A 22,628-nucleotide genomic window follows, 5' to 3' on the forward strand; every position below is an offset into this window, starting at 1 on the left:
CATACCCCATTAACAGGATTGTCCTCAGCTAGCTGTAGGTGGTCGATATGTGATATATCTTCATGTGTTGTGTGTGATACACAGAGATATATATGGGCAACAGATAATATGTCAAGCATAGACACTTATAGACATGGGGAAGAGAGAGACAGACAGTGATAGAAAGAGAGAGACACAGGAGGACACACAGAGAGTGACTCATATACACAGATACCCTGAATGGTATAGAGTGATGTCCTGCTGCAGACAGTGGTATGCCGGTTGTAATCAGTCACACGTGCCAGCATGAAGGTGAGTTCCACTGTGTAATAGTACTAAGGTGGGGGTTATAATATCACATCACCTGCCTCTGTGTGCGTGTGTGTGTGTGTGTGTGTGTGTGTGTGTGTGTGTGTGTGTGTGTGTGTGTGTGTGTGTGTGTGTGTGTTTGTTTGTAGGTGAAACAGTTTTAGGCCATTCCCACACAGTGCACTTCCCAGTGCCCCACTTTAGCAGTCCTGCAGATGTCATTCCCCTTAGAAGTACCTTTGCACAGCCCCAGTTCTATAAGCTCCTTGGCCCATGCAATAACTATGTAACAGTATAATCAAATAACTAGATAGGCAGGGGCTCCTTTCCCAGTTCTCGCAAATGTGTGTGCATGTATAAGTGTGTATGTTTATAGGATGATGTATTTTGAGGACTTTCCCACCCACAACACTTTCCAGTGCCCCCAAAACACTTCCCAATGCTCTACTTTAACAGTCCTGCTGATGTAATTCTCCTCAGAAGTACCTTTGCACAACCCCAGCTCTACAAGCTCCATGGTGTGTCCAATAACTATGTACCAATATAGTACAACTAACTAGATAGGCAGGGATTCTATTCCCATTTCTGGCAAATGTGTGTGTATATTTATAGGCGGAAATATTTTGAGGACTTTCCCACCTACAACACTTCTCATTGCCCTACTTTAACAGTCCTGCTGATGTCATTCCACTTAGAAGTACCTTTGCACAGCTCCTGCCCTATAAACTGTGTGGTGCATGCAATAACTATGTATCAGTATTGTATAAACAGCTAGGTAAGCAGGGGTTTTGTTCCCAGTTCTGGCAAATATGTGCATTTGTGTGTTTGTGTGTGTATGTTTGTACAGTGAAGTATTTTGAGGACTTCCCCATCCACAACACTTCTGAGTGCTCTAGTTTATCAGTCCTGGTGATGTCAGTCACCTTAGACATATCTTTGTGCACTTGTCAACCCTATAACTTCTGTAGTGTGTGTGATAACTGTGTAACACTATAGTATAAATAATTAATAAGGCAGGAGTTATATTCCCAGTTCTGGCAAATGTGTGTGTGTGAGTTAGTGTGTGTTTGTTTGTAGGCTGAAGTATTTTGAGGACTTTCCCACCCAGTAAACATCCCAGTGCCCAACATAGCAGTCCTACTGATGTCATTTACCTTAGAAGTACCATTGGGCACTTGTTACCCCTATAGTTTCTGTTGCATATGCAATAACTGTGTAAAACTATAGTACAAATCAGGGGTTCTATTCCCAGTTCTAGCAAATGCGTATGTGTGTGTGTGTATGCTTGTAGGCTGAAGTATTTTGAGGTCTGTCCCACCCAGGACACATCCCAGTGCCCACCTTTAGCAGTCCTGCTGATGTCATTCACCTTAGAAGTTCCTTTGTGCTCTAGTCAGCCCTATAAGCTCTATAGCATGTGCGATAACTGCATTACACTATATTACAAATAACTAGATAGATGGGTTATATTTTCAAATCTGGCAAGTGTGTGTGTATACGTGTATGTAAAAGAGGTTGTAAATGTGTATGTTTGTAGGCTGAAGTATTCTGAGGGCTTTCCCATCTGCAACTCTTCCCAGTGCCCTACTTTAGCAGTCCTGCTAATGTCATTGCCCTTTGAAGTACCTTTGGACAGCCCTCAACCCTATAAGCTCTGTAGTGCATGTAATAAGTAAGTATCAATATATTACAAAGAACTAGATAGGCAGGGGTTCTGCACTCATTTGTGCCGTGTGTGTGTGTGTGTGTGTGTGTGTGTGTGTGTGTGTGTGTGTGTGTGTGTGTGTGTGTGTGAAGGTGTTTGTGTGTATGTTTGTAGGGTAATGTATTTTGATGCCCTTCCCATCCAGTACATTTCCCATTGCCATACTTTACAAGGGCTGTTGATGTAATCACCTTAGACATACCTTGCAACACTGTTAAATCCTGTAAGCTCCGTGGCACTTGTGATAACTCATAGGTAGGGGTTCTGAACTCAATACTGGCAACTGTGATAGAATGTGCATGTGTGTGCGTGTGTGCGTGTGTGCGTGTGTGCGTGTGTGTGTGTGTGTGTGTGTGTGTGTGTGTGTGTGTGTGTGTGTGTGTGTGTGTGCGTGCGCTGTGGGGGGGTGAGTTAGACCATTTTGAGGTGTGTACTGCCCAGTACATGTTCCATTGCCCTACATTACAAAGCCTGCTAATGTCATTCACCTTAGATGTACCTATATATACTTGTCAGCTTTCTAAGCTCTGTGGCATTTGCAATAACTGCATAATACTATAGTGGAAATACATAGATAGGTAGGGATTCTTATCCTCAATAGTGACAACTATAGTAATGTGTGAGAACCATATCCCCTGTGGTTGTTGTGTGAAGGTTATACCAGTTTAAGGCCTGTTGGCCCCCTACTCATGAAATCACTTTTAAGACCCTGTTAATGGCATCTGCCTCACATACACTGTGTAACACTATACAGCCCATACCAGTCATCTGTAAAGATGTACATGGGATATCCACATGTTTGTAACCTATATATGCTCTGTGTCACCTGACAATGAGCATTCCTGTGATATCTTTGCCAGATATGTCACAGTTATCATACTGACACACATTACAGCACTGGACATTGTACCTGACTGACACATCATGCTGATACAAAGTCTGTCACTCTATCACTTTTGCAGGTTTGTAGGAGCAGTAGATGAGACCAATCGCTGTGTCTGGTGGGTTATCCCACCATCCATGAAGGCATTCACAAGATTACCTGTTGTACGAGGTTGTGTGTTATGTCCCAGGCATATAATCTATGTGTAGCATGTCATGTGTATGCAGCACTATAGTACATACAAGTGGATACGTAGGGTTACTAATATGTCTATTGGCAACTCATAATGTGTTTCTGTATGAACAGCTCTTGTGGCTGTCTTCAGTGTGTGTATGTGATGGCTATATCATTTTGTGTGCCTCTTCCACCCTGTGAACTCCCTTATTGCCAATCTAGTGTCAGTCCATACAGATGTCTTCCACCATACAAGCACAGTTACACAGTGTCTAACACCAAGCCACTATGGTGCAATGGTCATACCGCTGTGTATTGTACATTAATAGATGGGTAGGTCATCTAGTGTGTTACCTCCATGTGCAAGTATGTCTCAATGCATGTCCCCATGCAGTGATGTACACGTGAGTGTGTGTCAGATGGCTCTAACATGTTAAGGGTCTCTGAACCCACCATTGGCAATCCTAACAGCCCCTGCAATTGTCACCCACTCCAATAATAGTGGCAGACACTGCCACATTACAGTACCACTGTGCTATCTGTATTATGTATCTAGCGCTATTGTTCTTAAGACTGTGCAGGTAGGAGCTGTGCTCAGCCCTTCATCAGCTGCCCCATGTATGAGTCTGTGACTCTGTGTGCACTACCAGCACGAGAGGCCCAATATGCATATGAGATAGCAGACACACATGCTGGCATTTGTCAGGTTAGACTAACACAGGCTGACCTGTGTCAGGAATACATACCCCAAACCTGTCATACACAGTACCAGGCATACCCTCATCAACTGGGTGATTGTCGAGTGGATGTGACAGAAATGGCAGGGGCAACAGGTGCTGATAGCTGAATCTATTGCAGTTGAAGTAATGGCTAAGCTTGTGAGGGATTAGTGCCAGTACTCAAGTAACCTCCTCTGTATGTGTGACCCTGCGGTCCCACTGAACACCCAGGTGAGATGTATGAAGGCTAGGTGGGTGTGTCAAGGGTATGTATGCTAGGTCAGCCTGTCTGCCACAATTGCCCCTCACACACTGTTGCATGTAAACACACCTGCTAAACATGTACATATACAGCTGTATCTTGGCTATGAAAAAGTCACTGTGTTTTCAATCTTCCTTACTCAGCATTGCTACTGTCAGCAGACCCACAGCCTGCAGACACACAGACACCTGGAACACAACCAAAATACAGTATGTGAAATTACAGTTAGTCAGCAGTACTAACAGCGATAGTGCATCATAGCTAACAGGGTACATACACCTCGATGTGTACGCATAATTATTGCCAGCAGACAGCACCTTACACAGCATGATTTTGCTACACTGTACTATAGTCACCCTGTGCATCAGACCCATATGAGCATGTCAGTGCAATGATGGTATGGGTAACACGGTTGTGGCACAAGTATCATCACATGCACAGGGTATGGTGTTGGATTGCCAGAGGCCTAAGCTGGGCCATATGGCTGACAGTGTGAGAGTGTGTGTGTGTGTGTGTGTGTGTGTGTGTGTGTGTGTGTGTGTGTGTGTGTGTTTGTGTATGTGTGTGTCTGAAGGGGTGATGTTCAACTGGACCATGTGGAGGAGCTGTGCATGTCTGGTGGTGACTGGCCTGTAAAAGGGATGAGTGAGTGTTTGTCTGCACACCATCAAGTGATGTGGATGCCCGACACAGGGCTATGTTGGACAGCTATTGACCATTCATGGCAGAATGTATGGTTCACCGTCTCCCGGCAGGGATGCAGTAACTGGTAGTGCCAGGAGTATAACTGGCACCACTAGGCCCAAGGACAGCTGCAGTACTACTCTGATGGTGACTGCTGTCTGCTGGATCCACATCCCTGATGGGAATGGCCAGGACAATGTGCCTATGGCCTGCTCCAATGCGGTATTGACAGCACCCTCGCTTTGGTAGTGTTGTTGGTACTGCCACTATGGGACTGTGAATGTGCACAGCCACCTGGGCTCACAGCTGATCATGTTGCTGATCTACGTCTACCTGGCTGATGCTCTACTCCCACCACATGCTTGAGCACAGACATTGCACGGTCGAGCAGTGACAATGTCTCACCCCACTGTCTATCCATGATGTCATTAAGATGACGTATGGCATCACAGATACCGTGGAGGTCATCACTTGTGTCAGGGAGAGCTGCATTCATGACCCTGAGCATTTGTCTGGTGTCGCAGACAGTACATGCTTGTGCCTCCATGATGGACCGTAACATGCATCTGGTGACACCTGCTGTGGCACTTGCAACAGAGGCTTGATGGGCAGAAGTCCTCTGTCGAGCACCCCTGCCCATCCCTGTGTGTGACCTCACATGCTGTCTGCCTATGGCTGATGTCTAGTCTCACACTTGCCATACTCAACACACTAGCCTGTTCCATGCCACCACCCGTAACCTGTCCATTATCCATGGCTGCTGGGGACTGGGTATGTGTAGTTATACTGACTGTGTGCGGGGACATGGTGGGTCAAAGTGGGATACCAAGCAATGGCATGGATTCAGGCACCAACAACCCCACCTGTGCCTCACTATGACCACCATCATCATGGGAGTCCGCTAAGACACTGACATCTGGTTGTGAGGGGGCAGGGAAATCAACCCGTGTTCACCTGTGAGGGGAAGACAACATATGTAGACTAATACCCTGCAGTATTATGTTTGATGATACACACACACACACACACACACACACACACACACACACACACACACACACACACACACACACACACACACATACACACACAGCCTGTTACTGGCTGGCACAGCTATGATATCTATGGGCCCTTCACAGCAGGCCCTTACGGTAGTTCTGCCTGTTGCACTCCATCTCTTTCACTGCTACTGTAAGGCCCACAATGAAGGGTGACAAATCCTACTGTGTGGTGGGCCTAGTAGCAGAATGGTAATTGTTGCCAAGACCAAGGATATTGGGCTGAGCTATACAGTGTCACAAAGTGCATATGCACATACTGTAAGAGCTGACTTACTGCTATACAAACCATACAGGGTGACAAGGTGTAATATGTGATGACAACTGATGAAGGGAGAAGACTAAACACTATCACTGCAGTACCTACACAGTTCAGACTCACAGGGATTAATTTTAGACAACATAGAAGGGCAGTCTGCAATATATACAGGAAGCATGTACAATACTAGGTGTATAGCCTCATAAGATGATATCAGGCTATTGGCCTTGATTCCCTCATACGCCTGGCCCAGACTTTTGCCCATGTCCCTTCCAAGCCAGAACCTGTGTCCCATCCATTTCCCATACAGTTGTCCAACTTTTTCTTCAAGAGGGCTTTACACTTACTCTGCTAGACATGGAGGGTGTATTTTACAGACATTGTCTTCTGTGGGGCACTATCCCGCCAACAAGTACTATACATGTCACAGACAAGGTGAGGGCCTTGCATGCATGATGCATGAGTGGAGTTTGTCTTACAGATATGCAGAAATGCCATCAAGGCTGGTTTGGAAATGGGCTTGTATCCCAGACACAGGTCACCTATGATCAGTCTGGATGAGACTGAGTACAGGGACAGGGCTTTCAGTCTACTTGTATTGGATAGGTGTTACAGACCCAGGATTTTCCTGGTCAGGAACCTCTGTGGACTCTGCAATTGCTGCATTTGCTTGGTAAGGTACATGCCAAAGGAGCCATTGTACTTGGTGATGGGTCTGAAACGGTGGCGTAAAGGAATGTTGTGGCCTCCTGGTTCCTGGATGACTTATCCATATTTGTGAGGTGGGCCATGTAGACAGCCTTCCGTACAATGGTGCCCACATGGTGTGAAACTGCCAGGTTGCTACCGACCTTGTTGCACAAGTTGCCTCACATCTGATTGCATGCTCAGTACATAATTAATGTGGATTACATCTGCCACAGCAGGAAGAATGATGCCTCTCCTGGCATTCAGTTTGTGGAAATGCTTCTTGCACCAGTCACTAATTGGGTGAGGGCCTCTTGGGGGATGCTGACATCAGTAGGGGAATGTAAGACAGTGGCCAGCTTGCAAGCATCTGTACACCTGGCCAGCCGCATAGCACTGCCTTTGTCTTTTACCTCAGATATGTATATTGCATAAAGTAGAGGCCCCCAGACCAATCCTTGGGGTACACCACTTTGGGAGACTCTACTACTAGAGGTGGGTTCCACTACTTTGACGGAGTGGGTACTATTATTGTGCTAATTAGCTACCCACCTGGTAACATACAGGTTGATGCCTAGCTTTGTGGACGTATGTATCCTGGCCACCTGGGGATTAGTGTGAGAGAATTGGGTTATGTGAAGATAGACATTTTTCAGCAGCTTCCTCTTGTTCTTGTGTTTGTTAATCACTTCAGAGAGGTCAACCAGGTTTAGCAGGCCTGATCTCCCTTTGAAAATACCATGATGTGTGGGGTCAGGCATTTTGAGGTTGCCGGTGTCCCTGTTCATAATGTCCTTGATATTGCTTTACATGCCCTTACAGAGCAGGCTAGTTAGGCTGATGTGCATATGATTGTTGGGGTTGGTGGATTGCTCTGCCTTTGTGTACAGGGATGGCAGTGGCTGTCCTCTGTGCAGATGGAGTGACACTGGTGCTCAGGCTTTGGTCGACTACAGTGCACGATGAATCTGAGAGCTCATGCTTTGTTCATGTAGGATGCAGCTAGGGGTGGTATCAGGCCTATGGAGACTTCTAGGTGTTGCTTTTGAGAGGGCATTACGGAACTGCTTCCTGATGATGAGGGGAAGAGGGCAGGTGCTGTACATTCACATTTGTACCAATGGGTGGACAGGGGGGTGATGTTTACACTTCACCTGTCTGCAGCCAGTGGCCTATATCTATAACGTATATGTATGTAGTGTTATTGATCACCACCACAGAGCAGATTTGTGTGTTGCCTCTGGGATTGCAGACACATGTGTGGAAGGCCTAGTGATTGGCCTTGGTGCACGTGTACAATTTGCACTTAAAGATAGCCTTAGGGTAATTCACCTGTGACCTTATTTACTTGTGCAGACCAAGGTGACATTGCTTCCAATACGGCACCTATTCCTTCTTGGCCCTGTCTAGCAATTATTTCCACCTATTATGGTATTTGTGTATTGCTGATGTCCACCACGGATGTTTACCCTACTTTGAGGGAGATGATGTTGTCCTTTCAGGTATTGCTGAGTTCATACAGCTATGTAGGTGCCCACATAGTATTGTGGTATGGGCCTGGACACTACTGCTAGTTCCAACTGATGGGACACTGGCTGTAAAGCTACTTCTACCTGCTCTGAGGAGATTTATAGTCAGTTGTGTAAACTTCATTTTGTTTGACCCTGACAAAGGGGGGGGGTCAGGGGAGATGACAATCTGAACAGGGTGGCTATGTGGTCAGATCATACCAAGGAGGATGACACTGTAGGAGTGCTACAGTGGCTACTCATGTTAAGGCCAGGTACAGGATATTTCCACCTGTTTTAGTAGTGTTGACTGGCTGATCCACTGCATTGCCATTGACAAACCCAAGGAATCTCTGGGCATTCATGTTCAGGTGGCATAGATCATGCACACTATGGTTGGGTAGTTGAAGTCACTCAGGAGCAGGGTAGACGATTGAATCCTGACAGATTCCTGCAAGTCCCAATAGGTGTGGTAGGTGTCCATAGTCATGGTTGGAGGCCTGTAGCTAGCTATGATCTGAGTAGGTGTTTATTCAACTGTTAACTGTACTCAGGATGTCTCCCATGTGTCATACTGTTTGGCCAGCCTGGTGGTGAGTATGTGTATAATAATGCTCAACACTCCACCTCCTGTGGTTTTGCAGCCCTCCATTTGGGGTCTAAATGTATGATGGGATGAGTAACCTGGCAAGGTTAGCGTGCTCTCCACAGCTACAAAGCAGGTGTCAGTGACTGCACAAATGTCGGTATCCAACAGGGCAATGTGCAATTGCATTGACATGGGATTCATGCTAAGACACCTAACTCCTGTTAGAGCAAGGCATCTGCAGAAAGGCACATGTCACTGGTGGGCAAAGGCTGGAAAATAGTGTCACTTTATGACCTAGCTGAAACACACTTAGTCACCAGTAAAACCGATGTTGCATTCACAGGTCTACTCTGCAGGATATGACATCTGACAATCAAACATATACTATTATGTTATGACTTCAGTCTTTAATGGGTTACCATTGAGGCGCCAGACAATGCATAACTCTATGAGGCCTTGGCTACAAATATGAGGCAGACATGCGGTCATTCTGCAAAACTCTGTCAGGTATGGGCTCAGTGTATAACATACAATTCAACACACACTTCTGTGCCTGTTGTGTACTATGCACATTCCCTATATAAGTTTCTTACATTTGTAAGACAAGCATATGTATCTTAGTAGCAATCACAGGTGACATGAATATGTACAACATCCTAGGTGGCTGGCCGAGCAGTGTCACACTCAGTATTGAATAACAAACACTCCAGTAGTAGTGGGGTGACTCAGGGGTCAGAGATGTAATCAATGTCAATGCAGACAGGGCAGGCAGGAATGGCCATAGGTGCCAGACAGTAGCATGTGAATCCAGAAGGTCCTGTTGTGACCATTTCACTGCCTATTTGACATTATTGCATCCCTGCTTCCGCATTCTATTGCAAGCTTATATGATTGACATACCTGTTATAGTGCTGAAGAGTTTCCTCAGAATAATGCAGATATTTAGGTATGTGTAGTTGCAGTCTGTCTTTGTGTAGGTGGGTTCAGACCCATGTTGCATAGGCAGTAACTTGCCTTTTGTAGGTAATGCTCATGAACAGGTGATGGCCTGTGCACCAATCTGTGTCTCCCACTTGCTACTTGCATCCAGAGCAGCTGTGTTGTCTTTCCATTAGCCAATGCCATAGCAACACAGTGCTATAATTAAGTCATTCATGTGGGCCTTGCCCCTTTTCCTTGTCTGTGTGGAGGACATTATGGAGGTGTGAGGGCTGCAACTTGACAGATGGTATATAGAAATACCTCTCTGGACAAGACATGTGGAGACAGCCCATCAACACGGTGGACAAAGCTCCAGAATTGGGTACAGATTGTAAGTAAGTATTAGTGTTCTACCCATAGAGGATTGCTAGATTAACAGGGTTTGTCTGAACATGCATTTTCTGTGTGACTTGACATCTGACAGTGATATGTCTCTGACATACCTCTCAACTGTCCAGATGTCCACTAACTGCCAAGAGGTTTGCATTTTATGTTTGGTCTGTTCCTTAGACAATATATGTTTTTGAGAAATGAGTAGGATACTGTGAGGATTGTAGTCAGTAAATGTTGACATCCATTAGTGTTTCAGACATCATATCCTTTAGGGGTGTTATGTTAACAACAAACCCTGTAACACCAGCAACTGTTTCAGTTTGCAACACCATTATGTGAGATATGTCCCTCTTTTCGACCCCCTGTCCCCCAAGTATGTAATTCTTTGTATGGATCTCTTGCATTAAGAGGTTCAGAGGTATGGTATATCATTATTTAGAGACTGCACTCCTGATATCATCCCAGTGACTTAGCAGACTCTTGGAAGTGGTGTGCAGCAGTGGGCATAAATATGGTCCCACACCCTGGGCATTCTGTGGAAATCTGTATGGTTGAGAGTTATGTATGTCTGGCCATTATTACCAGACTGCCAAGACTGTGTAGCAGTGTTGTGTGTAAATGTTTTTTGGGCTGAGTAGGGAGAGTAGCATATGTGAGTGTCATATATCCTTTTCTATCTGACTGTGCATGCTGCTACAGTTGCTGGTGGTATATTAGGTGTATATGTTTGGAAGGACAGACAGAGAAATGTCCTGTAACACCTCAGGATTCCCAGTAGACTGTGAGTTGGGCCAGTATATATCAGTGTAGTGTGTGGCTGGCAATCAGGAAATGTTTGTTGAAACAATCGTTGTACTTTAGGGTTCATTTGAGGTACTGATATGTTGCTGTGACTGTGGTGCCAATGGTTTTGAGTGGACATTTCCATACCAATATCTGCTTTTCCCTAAAGTTCCATCCATGTAGTGCAAAATATATTTGGAAAATTCATTTGTAATTCCACAGAGCTGATTTGGGGTAGTGTCATGTTGGTCTTACTTGGGTTAGAAGGTGTTGGGTGAAATGGTTGGTAGGTCTCAGTGTTTTTTCTCTTCTGTTACATGACTGCAGTCATACCTCTGCACTCTCCAGATGTCTAGACACTGTCCAGATGCGTAGCTAACATGTTTGTTTTTTTCCCCATAACAATTGTGGGTTTCTGACAAATCACTGGGATGATGTCAGCATTGACATCAGTAAATGATAACATTAATTTGTGTTTCAGACCTGGAATCTATTAGAAAATATATGTTAAAACAAACCATGCTACTCTAGCAGACTTCTACGCTTATAACAGCTATATTTCAAATATGTCACTATTGTTTGCCCTTTATCCCCCCACTTTGTCAAGCTTTTTGCATATGGCTTGCAGTAAGAGGTTGGTTATCTATCTATCTATCTATATATATATATATATATATATATATATATATATATATATATATATATATATATATATATATATATATATATCAATATATATATATATATGTGTGTGTGTGTGTGTGTGTGTGTGTCTGCGAGTGTATATGTGTATGTATATATCTATATTATATATATATATATATATATATATATATATAGTACAGCTATATATTTTTCCCTTATGTTAAATGACCAGAATGCATAATATGTTTGTAAAAGCATTACAAATTCCCACAGCTCAAATGGTGTAGTGATATGTTGCTGTGACTGTAGTACAAGCGTCCTAGGTTTGAGACTTGGTATGACTGATTATTTTATTGTTGGCCAGAACAAAGGCTGATGGAGACAGAGTGATTAAGGCATGTTTAAGCATTTGTAAGTGGGTTTCAGAGGTTTTCTGCAGAGCTAAGCGATGCTAACAGGCGGTTAAGTCCTCTTAGCACTGCTTACTCCCGCTTACACAAGTGCTAATTTTAATTACTGAAAAAAAAATAGGGTGACAGGAAATTGGTGAAATGGAGGCAAGCAGGGGGTAAAACATTAGGAAAGCCAGCTAGGGATGTGCAGGAAGGGTGTAGGAAAGGACCATAGCTCTACATTTCGTCTGCAGCAACAGTTGTGAATAATGTGTAGAATTTGGAATTTACACCCTCACACCCCACAGGGAGGGGTGTTGGCAATAGACATTTGTAGAATAATTGGTGGGTTGATTGATTAATTTCACTGTACATGGGATGAAATATAGAGCTATGTATGGGCAATGATTTTTTTTTGTGGGACAGATGCTCTTTTTTTAGGTGAGAGTGGAATGTTGAGAAAGGGCTGTAGGTATGTTTGGAGGAGGTAGGTTTTGCAGGATAGGTAGCATTTGAAGACAGACAAGACACACAAGACAGCAGACAGGGTCAGTATATGACACATGAGGGGTTAAACACCTTGGACTGGGAGGGTGGTTGGGAATCAGAGTCCCATGTCTCCCTCAAATGGATACAATGGGACTGAGGTCCCCACCCTTGGGGAGGCACCACTGCACCTTCATGGCCCTTAAGGTGGCTGTGCTGAGGGCTGGACAAGAGGGGCAGCCTGCCCCATGAGGTGTGCCAGGTGAGCCTCCATCTGGCACAGCTGCCCAACAAATTCAGAGTGGATGATGCTGTGCACCATACCCCAGAACATTCTGTGGGTGATGGCTCCTCTCTGCACCAGAGTGGGATGGGCCCCATCCCCTGAGGTGGTTCCACCCAAAGGTGGTGCAGGACCAGTGGAGGAGGATGTTCTGGGTAGGGTCATAGACATGCTGGTGCCCGGTGCCACGGCCATATGGGTTGGGACAGGTGCATTCGCTGGGATATGCTGAGATATGCATTCCCAAATATGCTATGGTGTTGTGGTTTTCCAGGATATATTGGTTAGTCATGAACAACACATTACAAAATCAGTTATAACAGCATGAATGGTGTTCCCATTAACCCAAACCAACAGATTTGAAATAGTTGCATTGCAATCAGAGCACATGCATAAATGGAACAACAGTAAGCATTTTAACAGCATTTTAGTTACACTGACAGCAACATGCCACCAATAATGACATTTAAACAAGGTATGTTAATATGCAACCAGTGAAATATATGAACAATAATGGAACACATATACGAATAATAATTATTGATGCAGATGATGGGTGGGGGAGAGAATAAAAAGTCCATTAACAACTGTATCAGTTTCTATTTTCCACAACAGTACTACTCAATACTCTACAGGTCTGCCCTCACTTTACATATACATATGGCCCATAGCTTCTGTGGCAAATACATACCTGTTAGGCTATCAACCTGTAATGGTATGAGGCAGACTGGGTGAACTGTGGCTTCTTTACTAAAGTGGGCTTATACATATCAGGGTTACATACTTGACAAAGAAGGGGTACCCTGCAATGATGTTGTGTGAGTCTGCTACTAGCATAGTTCAGTTGGATTCCTATCAGTGTCCAAGGTGATTGGCAGCAGTGACCACTAGCCATGACAGTGTGACACATGAGAGACATGTATCTGGAAGATGGTGTGGTGTATGTACCTATCCTGCTGTCATTTGCAGGCATGATGTTGGAAAGTGGGACAGTTGTACATGGTATATTGTTATACCCTTCAAACAGCTACTACAAACATTTCATTACCTGTAAGACCCTGTGGAGAAAATATTGGTTACCACTATTAGACTGTTTCTACAAAGATTCCAGATTTCTTGAGTGTATATATATATATATATATATATATATATATATATATATATATATACACACCACACACACACACACACACACACACACACACACACACACACACACACACACACATACACACACACACACACACACACACACACACACACACACATATCTCTGTACCACCTGGATTCAAACCATGTTTGGGTGTGCTAAAATGAACTATAAGGCTCTTTCTCATCACACTGGGCTATTGGGGAACTGCTGTCTCTTGTTTTACTGTCCTGCCGAATAGTCTGAGGGTTAGACAATCTGACCTTGTAGTCCTTAGAGCCATGCATGACAGATAGTTACTGTACTGTACTGTGTAGTAATCCTTCAAAATCATACATTCTGGAAAACAAAGGTTAACACAAGGCACTGCAGCAGGGGACACACTATAATACATTTGACATTAGTATTCAGGGTTCAGATCTTAGTGCATTACATGTGTCATATTTCATGTATATCTTGATTTACAGCTTCACAAGCTACTGTTTTGCATAATAGCTGATCCTCAGAACAACCTCTGTTAATTCATGCTGTGAAAGCCATATTTTCTCTGCAGAACTTGTACACATTATATTTCTGCAACAGCATACCAAAATAAACACAACAGTTGGTGGTTTATGTTTTTATTGTAGTCATATGACACAGTGCTCTTCTACTGCATATGTAGTAGATGACTATTAGTTTGGCAAACTTTTCTTTAATTGTTAGAAACAGAACACAGTAAACAATGTGTTCCTTCTTATTTATTTCACTAAATACTGCAAGGTAGATCTATACTGACCAGCCTGTCAGTGCAGCCTTGTCAGTCTGTCCGCATGGGCCTCAGCACTGCTAGCCCTCTCCGCTGCAGCTGTAGGGGGAGAAAACAAACATTCTGCATACCTGTTTATCACATAGTCAGGCTAGAATTTGCTACAGCTATATCTGGGATACTTACAAACTGCTGGAGCATGATTGTCCTGAACATCTTGGATCCATTGGGCCAAGATCACCCCCTTCCTCCACTTTATGTCAGCATAGTCATGCCGTACCTGCTCACCAGTTCAGAGGATGCCAGTGGCACTGGTGAGATCATGTGCCAGATGGTCCTAGGCCTCAACTTTATACTCTTAACCCTGGTACTGGCCCTGCAGCAGTCTGTCATCATGGTTTGTTAGAAGAATCCCAGCCATGACTCTGGACTCCAAAATGCCCCAGTGCTGTACCCGAACGTGTAAGCCCTCACCAACACGTGACATAGTTCCTATTCAGAGAAAGCTATAACAGATTCTGGCTGTATTCCCTCCTGTGCCATTTAAATAAGGCTATATTCTCACCCTTTGCTGTCACTGGAACATTTTGAAAATACTGAGCTCAGCTAAGCAGTGTGCAAACCCACTAAGCTGGGTTGAACAGTGCTTAAAGGAATAATTGCTGAGCATTGCTTAACAGTGCACAAATCCATTTAGCTGATCTATCTGCTGCTTAGCATTCACATTTAAGCAATGCTTACATCAGCTAAGCATAGATGAGCACTGTTAACCATTGCTCACTTTTTATTTAAAAAAATATCAGGATAATGACTTAATAAATCATTACTGACATATTAGTAGGTGCATATGATTTACTTTACATGAAGTCCCTCTAGGTGCTTTAATTACATTACCATGGGGTGTGACTGTGCTGTATGGGACACTTGTGTATACATGGGTGATTTCATGTTATATGCACTCACACTAACATTTTAGACCAGCTACACTACCCTGGTTGACAAATGTCAATTACTACATAATTTAAAATTAAAATAATAATTTTAACACTGCTTTCTCATGTAAAAATAAAGTGCCTGTTTTGATACTTGAACCGTGAACGCCTGCATGCAAAGTTGGGACTCCAACCACTACACTATCTCAGCAAGACAATTTTAGCTGTATATTTTTATTTATCTCCTGTGGGATGTTTAAACAGTGCTGAGCAGAGGGTCATAATGTGCACACCCACTCAACTATGCTTAAACATATCTTAGGATGGTAAAAACATATCTTAGGATGGTAAAAAAATGAAATGTAGTAAACCCACTTTATTTACCTGTATCTGTTCTCCTTATCAGTCACAGTAAGGGAAATTGTAAAGGGACACATCAGGAAATATTTTAATTATTGCTCTTACAAACTTAGGAAATGTGACTGTGGTTTTCTAGCAAATCATTGGAAATCACTCGGGGTTTAAGTCAGAAGATACTGACAGACATTTGGGTTTCAGACTTCATACCCTTCAGGAAATCCGTGCTAATGCAAACCTTTTATTCTATCAACTTTCCGGGTTTGTAAGTGCAATAGTTAAAACGTGTTCCTACTTTTCTGCCTTTGTCCTCCCATTATTTATGGCTTTCTACAGCTTTCTTGCTCTAGGAGGTTGAGAGGTATGTGAGACAGGCATCTGGGCATTCTGCAGAAACGTGTACAGTTGAGGGGCATGGCCATACACCACTTTTAAATTGTTTTGTGTTGTTTCTTTTTGCTTCTGATTCAAGGTTTGATTAAAAAAGTTGTAGTTGGCTAGGCAGGACAAGGTAATCAACCATAAATTTCTAGTATCAAGCCTCTACCATAGCCTCCATAACATCTAATCCTTCCTAACTACAAAAAAGACATATCTGTATCTAAAACGAAGAAGAGAGATAATACCAAATACCCTGGTTTATGCCCTGATGTAAGAAAAAGTATTATAGTAACCTCTTCTCTCTTAAATTCAGCATTGGTGTATTATTTAATACTTCAACAGCCTAAACTAATGCCAGGGGAACCGATACCTATCCTATGTGCTTTACAAATACTCTCCCTCCAGGAAGTCGGATGCATTCTAGGAATCTCCAGGGAGTTGGGTGCATCCTGGAAATCTATTAGAAAAGACACCTGCGCTGTTGCTCCATCTTTGTAGGTCATGTGAATGCATGTCATTAGCAACTAAATGCAGTCCACAGTTCACCTGTTCTTATAAATCTTACTAAGATGGGGTAGGTCTGTGCTTGTTCCTTGTTGGTTAATGATACCTTCATAAAGATCTTCAAATCTAATGTCATCAATGAGATTAACCAAGAAGTGTCATGTTTTGAAGTATCATTAACTCCCAAATAAGATTTAAATTATATTGTTACATTCTCTTTTGTCCCTGTGCCCCTTATGTGCTGTGCCAGAGTTCCATTTAGTTGGACTGTGCACAGTCTATACAAACTCACCACTAAAAAAATCATTCCCCGGTGTCTTCTCTTTTAGTGAGGCTTGCAGGGCCAACAGCTATTCTCCCATCACTTTGTATTCTCACCTTTACACCTTATGAAGATTCTGTCTATTCACAATGTCCCTCTGAAACTGGTCCAGGTTTTCCTGACTTTGAGTGCTACCCTTTTAGTTGTATAATGAATGGCACCATTCTCCAGAAATGTATCACAAATCTCTCTGGGAAATACCATCAGCTTCCTTAATCTGGGATTCTTAATTAGTATTAGTTTTCCAGCCACCTTCCATTCTAGCCCACAGGGCAAGAGTCTCACCTGCATTCATAGCAGAGATGTATCCTCCAGTCAATTGCTCCTTAATCTTTTCTTTCCCTATGGTACTGTACTTTTCCTTTACCTTCCTGCAGTGTGAATTAGTTTCCTGTCTTTAAAACTTGCTTCCCAAATGTTGGAGAATTCAATAATGCCTTAGCAAGGGAATATAAGTGCTATAATGAAGAGGAGGAAAGGGAGATTGCTATTGGCAGTGACAAACCACAGATTATTATACTAGTAATGAGTGGTACAAAATAAGCAAATTGTATTTGTACTGTTTTTTTATCATTTTATTCCTGCACATTTTAACAGGAAAATATGTATCAAAGCAAAAATAAACAAACAAAAAATTAAGACATATTTGAAAGCACACAAAAGAATGCAAACATTATTTCTTACCCATAAGCTCTTCATTGTCGAATTTAAAAGTAACGTTGTAGAATGGTGGAACAGGGGAATTATTGTCGCTTTTAGCACAGCAAGATAATTTCACTGATGCTGTATTAGTGTTACACAGAAAAGTCTGATTTTCAGCAGTTATGACTGGTTGATGAATTACTGTAATGCTGAATGTTCCATTTGCTGACACAAGCACGTCATTATAAAACTGACATATGAAAATACCTATAAGATATATGTGACAAAATAACAGTTATATGAATGTGTTAATCTAAGATTATATAATGTATATAATTTGCAGTATACTTGCATGTAAATCTAAATGAAATATGTTTCTTCATTGTATATATATATAGAAACAATACAATTCTCAAAGTACTTGGTTTTCTGCTATAAAAGTGGCAATAATAAAATTTTTCCCTAAAATAAACCACTATATTTGTGGTATATGCAAATGATTAAATAAATACACATGGTCTAGGGACATGCTTTTGTATGCTTTGAGCGACATTTGTTTAATATTATGAATCAGCTCACACATTTTAACTGCTTACACTGAATATATATTACAATGGAAGCAGCATTTCACAGATTATACAAGTGCAGTTACATTCACCTCGGGTCCGTTAACAACAAATAGGAGGGGAAAACAAAATGCCAGCTGTTTTTTGTTGCGCAGTTTGGGTAAATAACAGCTCATTTACAGGTGCCTAAATAAATGGGCTTTGGAATAAGACCAGATCCATACAATTGCCATTTGTTTATGGTAACAAAACTCTAAGACATACATGCAGTGAAAATAACTTTCTACCACCAGAATTAATATTATATTCATCAGACAAATCATCCCTTGTAACAGCCACCACAATCCATCCATCCATCCATCCATACATCCATTCCCCCAATTCATCCTCCCATCCATTCATTTTCTAGCCATGTTGTAATATTAAGAACTAAATTGACAGAAAGTTGAACATGGCACATCAGATTTCTTTTTTTTCCTGCAAAATAATGTAATACATCAACTGGATTCCCTCTGTATTGCCTGGTCATAAAACCTCTCCCACATGTTATTGGTCTGTCCAAAAGTTACTTTTCAATGGGTCATGTATAGATCCTGAAAGAGCTGCCCAGGAGTCATTATGTGAAGGCCAAAGCTACCTCAGCTGAGTATTCTAAAAATAAAGCAGTAATCACTTTACACTGACATGGCCCCAGATTCCCAAGATGGGCATTCTGTCATGTACAGTGAGCTCAGAATCTCTGGTAAATATCTTAATTTTCACTACTTGTAACTGTGGTGTCAATATTACAGTCTCTGGCCAAAGCTCATGACCAAAGGTAAGGAGATGACATTGACTGGTAAATTTAAAGCTTTATAACCCAATCTGATGGCTGCAGTAATGCCACTGCTGCATCCATTGCAGAAATGTTGCTAGCTCAACTAATGCCCTCTGATGGTGCCAGTCACATCTCCTCAGCAGCTCTTCAAGGGCACAGCAAAAAAAAAAAGACTTCTACTGGCACACTAATCAGGATTCCCTATGTAATTGTTCATTTCTGTGCTCTGTCTCATGACTCTCCTCCATTTTATTAAAATAACATAATAATAATTTACTCTTGTCATAAACCATAATGAACTGCTTGCTACAAATGTAGCAAACAGTTGCTAGAGTTTGTACCCTGCCTGCATGGAGCACTAAGTGTTCATGTATTACTTAAATGAGCACCAGGTGCTCATGTTTTACTTAAACTAAAAGAAAAACAAAACATTTCTTCTAACAACCTGTAGCGAAATGTTTGCTGCAGTTTATACTCTGCCTACATGGAGTACTAGGCGTTCATATTTTGCTTAAAAAATTTCTTCTTATGAACTGTAGTGAAATTTGGTAAACAGTTGTTGATTTATACCCGGCATGTATGGAGCACTATAGCGCTCTGGGTTTTAAAGACATCAATTTATTTATTTATTTATTTATTACTTTTAAACTGTAGTAAGCTGCTTCCCTGGAATGGTTGGGAAGAAAAATGTATCCTTTTTGGAAACCTATTCTCATTTTGACCATAATAAACTTAATACAAAGAATATTAAAACAAAAAACAACAAAGTCCATAGCCAGAAATAAAAGCGAGAGCCTTTTATCGCAAACTTTCCAGTAAAAGCTTAAACAACTAAGCGCTTTTGCATTGTAAACCACCAGGCTTTTTCAGGGTCATTTAAGCAATAACTTAATTTCATTCATATACAAAACTTTCTAAAAGAGGCAACCAATCAATCCCGAGTACTAATTAAGGTTAATTAAAATTAAAAGTTCTATACATCATATTTCTTGACATAACAATAAATAGTTTGTCAAAAACAAGACAACAATTTAAAAAAAAATTTTGCAAAATTATGCCTTTATCACTTGTACTAAATAAACAAAGGCATTATCAGCTCCTATTACTATGACTGCAAAGACTACAGAAATAATTCACATTCAATATTCACTGAAAAGCATATTTTGAGCCATTAACCATAAGAGGCAAATTATGTTAAATATACTAAAAAAAATCTAAAATTTGTATTATTATTATTATTATTATTATTATTATTATTATTATTATTATTATTATTATTATTATTATTTTATTATTATTATTGTAATAATTTCAGCCAGCAAACTGAAATTATAAAATCGGATCTGATTTTTACTTCAAAAATGGTTTAACTGACATGTGGTCATTAAGTCCAGGTGCTACCATTGCATTTAAACATAGTTGCTACCTGGACTCCCTGGCTTCAACCAGTGTTTTTACATCCCCACCCATCTCTTTACATGGTACCTTATCTATAATGAAAAAAAATGAACTTTTTGAAATTGGGGCATTTGATACTATGGACATAAAGAGCAATATGTGAGTCCTTGTTCTTAATTGCCCTTAGATGTTCCCCTATCCTGTCCTTAATTTACATATGGTTTTACCAACATAGAATCCAGGAAAGGAGGTGCACGTGGCTATGTACACCACCATAGTAGAATTACATTTGCATCTCCCTGGACATTTCAGGGTGAAATTACTATTTGTGACACAAACATAAGGTCGATCATTGATGTATTTACATAATCTGCATGCCCCGCATTTGGACATGATGGACTTATATTTTTCCCTGTCACTCTGATTGTTTTGTACTTCCAAAATAATTTTAATATTTCTTCCCTTACTAAAAACAATTTGTGGTATGTTTCCCAATTTGATCTGTGTTTCATGCACAAAACACAACTCTCAACATCTTTGGATGACATTCACTATATCAGGGGCCTGTTTATTATAACATAATACCATAACATTGGACTTGTTACTTTCCTTAGTGTTAACCTCAAACGTACCTTCCAATTTAAGGATAAGGCTAAATGAGGACGCTCTCTTCAACATAACTTCTTTCTTGGTTTTAATTAACAATTTGAGAGGATACCCTCTCTCAAGAAATAGTCCTATCAAATTGTACATTTCTCTCTTGAATACTTCATCTTCATTAGTAAGCCTTGATATCCTTACCACTTGGCCCTTGATGACACTTCTCATTTGATGTTGGGGGTGACAACTACTATAATGTAGTAAGGTGTTGGAAAAGGTCTGCTTCTTAAAAATGGAACTTTCCATTGCCCCCCTCAAATTCATTATTTTTAGTCAAATGTATGTTCAAATAGTCAATATCATTTGGTTTCCACGTGCTAGTAAACTTAAAAAAAAACTGTTGTCTTGTTTAAGTACCCAACAAAATCCTGGGCCTCATTTTTGTCCCCCTTCCATAGGATGAAAGGGTTGGGAGGGTGGCTTAATGGCTAAGGTGTTTGCCTTACAAGCACAAGCTGTAGGGTTTGAGCCTCACAAGGGATAATTGGCTAGGCTTGTAAGGGTAGTTAGCTTAGTATTAAACTATGAGCTATGAAAACATCATTCAAAAATCTGTTGTATAACAAAATCTTGTCCCTATATTGTGAGTTCAAGACATGTTTTCTTTCCCAATCCAGCAAAACAAGGTTAGCATAAATGTGGACACATTTTGCCCCATTGCTATACCTGAAATCTGGTGGAACAGTTCACCTTCAAAGAACAAAAAAACTGTTCTTAAGAACTATAGCCATAAGTTTGACCAGAAAATCTAACTTAGATCAATCTTGCCAATTTGTACCAGATATTCACAGAACATATCTATCCCTTATCCATGTGGAATTACCATGAAAAGGTTTACTACATCAACCATCAGGAAAGAATAGTTATTCACATGTCTGTATTTTCCCAGTCCCTCCAAACAATGCCAAGAATCCCTTACTATGTGTTCTGCTTACTTCACCAAAGGTCCTACCACACTGTCCACCCAGGCAACCAGAGGCCTGGTGGTTAACAAGGCGAAAGAGTTTAGTTTAAGTTTTTACTGGAAAGTTTGCAATAAATGGCTCTCACTTTTATTTCTGGTTGCGGACTTTGCTGTTTTTTGTTTTCAGTTATAAGTGTCCTTTTGGTCATCACAGTTTTAGTACAAAGAATATGGACTCTGTATTCATTCTAAAAAGTACATAGGATGTGACAGTAGATCTGGAACCATGTACTTTTGAAGCACTTCCTGCAAAACATTGCATGGTGCAATATTATATTATGACTTCTTCAAGTCAACCAAACACATGTAGATCCTAATGCTGAACTCTCTTGAGCCCTCCTCTATCCATGCCAGGACAAAGACATGATCTACTTTTCCATGGTTCGGTGGTATTAGAAATACATTGCTTCTAAAATCAGAGAAGTATCTACAAGGAAAAGTGTCCCTTCCTGCAGCAGGGTGTAGGCT

General features: G+C 41.4%; 1 protein-coding gene across 1 annotated transcript in view; it reads right to left on the bottom strand.

The window, feature by feature from the left end:
- The window catches only part of LOC122794939 (location of vulva defective 1-like), a 707,924-nt gene that overhangs the window by 79,100 nt on the left and 606,196 nt on the right, over positions 1 to 22,628 (bottom strand). Inside the window, exon 9 of the mRNA XM_044063534.1 lies at positions 17,798 to 18,022. Within this exon, the coding sequence (XP_043919469.1) occupies positions 17,798 to 18,022 (225 nt within the window). The remainder of the gene's footprint in view (positions 1 to 17,797; positions 18,023 to 22,628) is intronic.

The sequence above is a fragment of the Protopterus annectens genome, chromosome 2.part1, assembly GCF_019279795.1.
Source record: "Protopterus annectens isolate FY-2018-M chromosome 2.part1, PAN1.0, whole genome shotgun sequence".
In the NCBI taxonomy this organism is placed as follows: Eukaryota; Metazoa; Chordata; order Ceratodontiformes; family Protopteridae; genus Protopterus; species Protopterus annectens.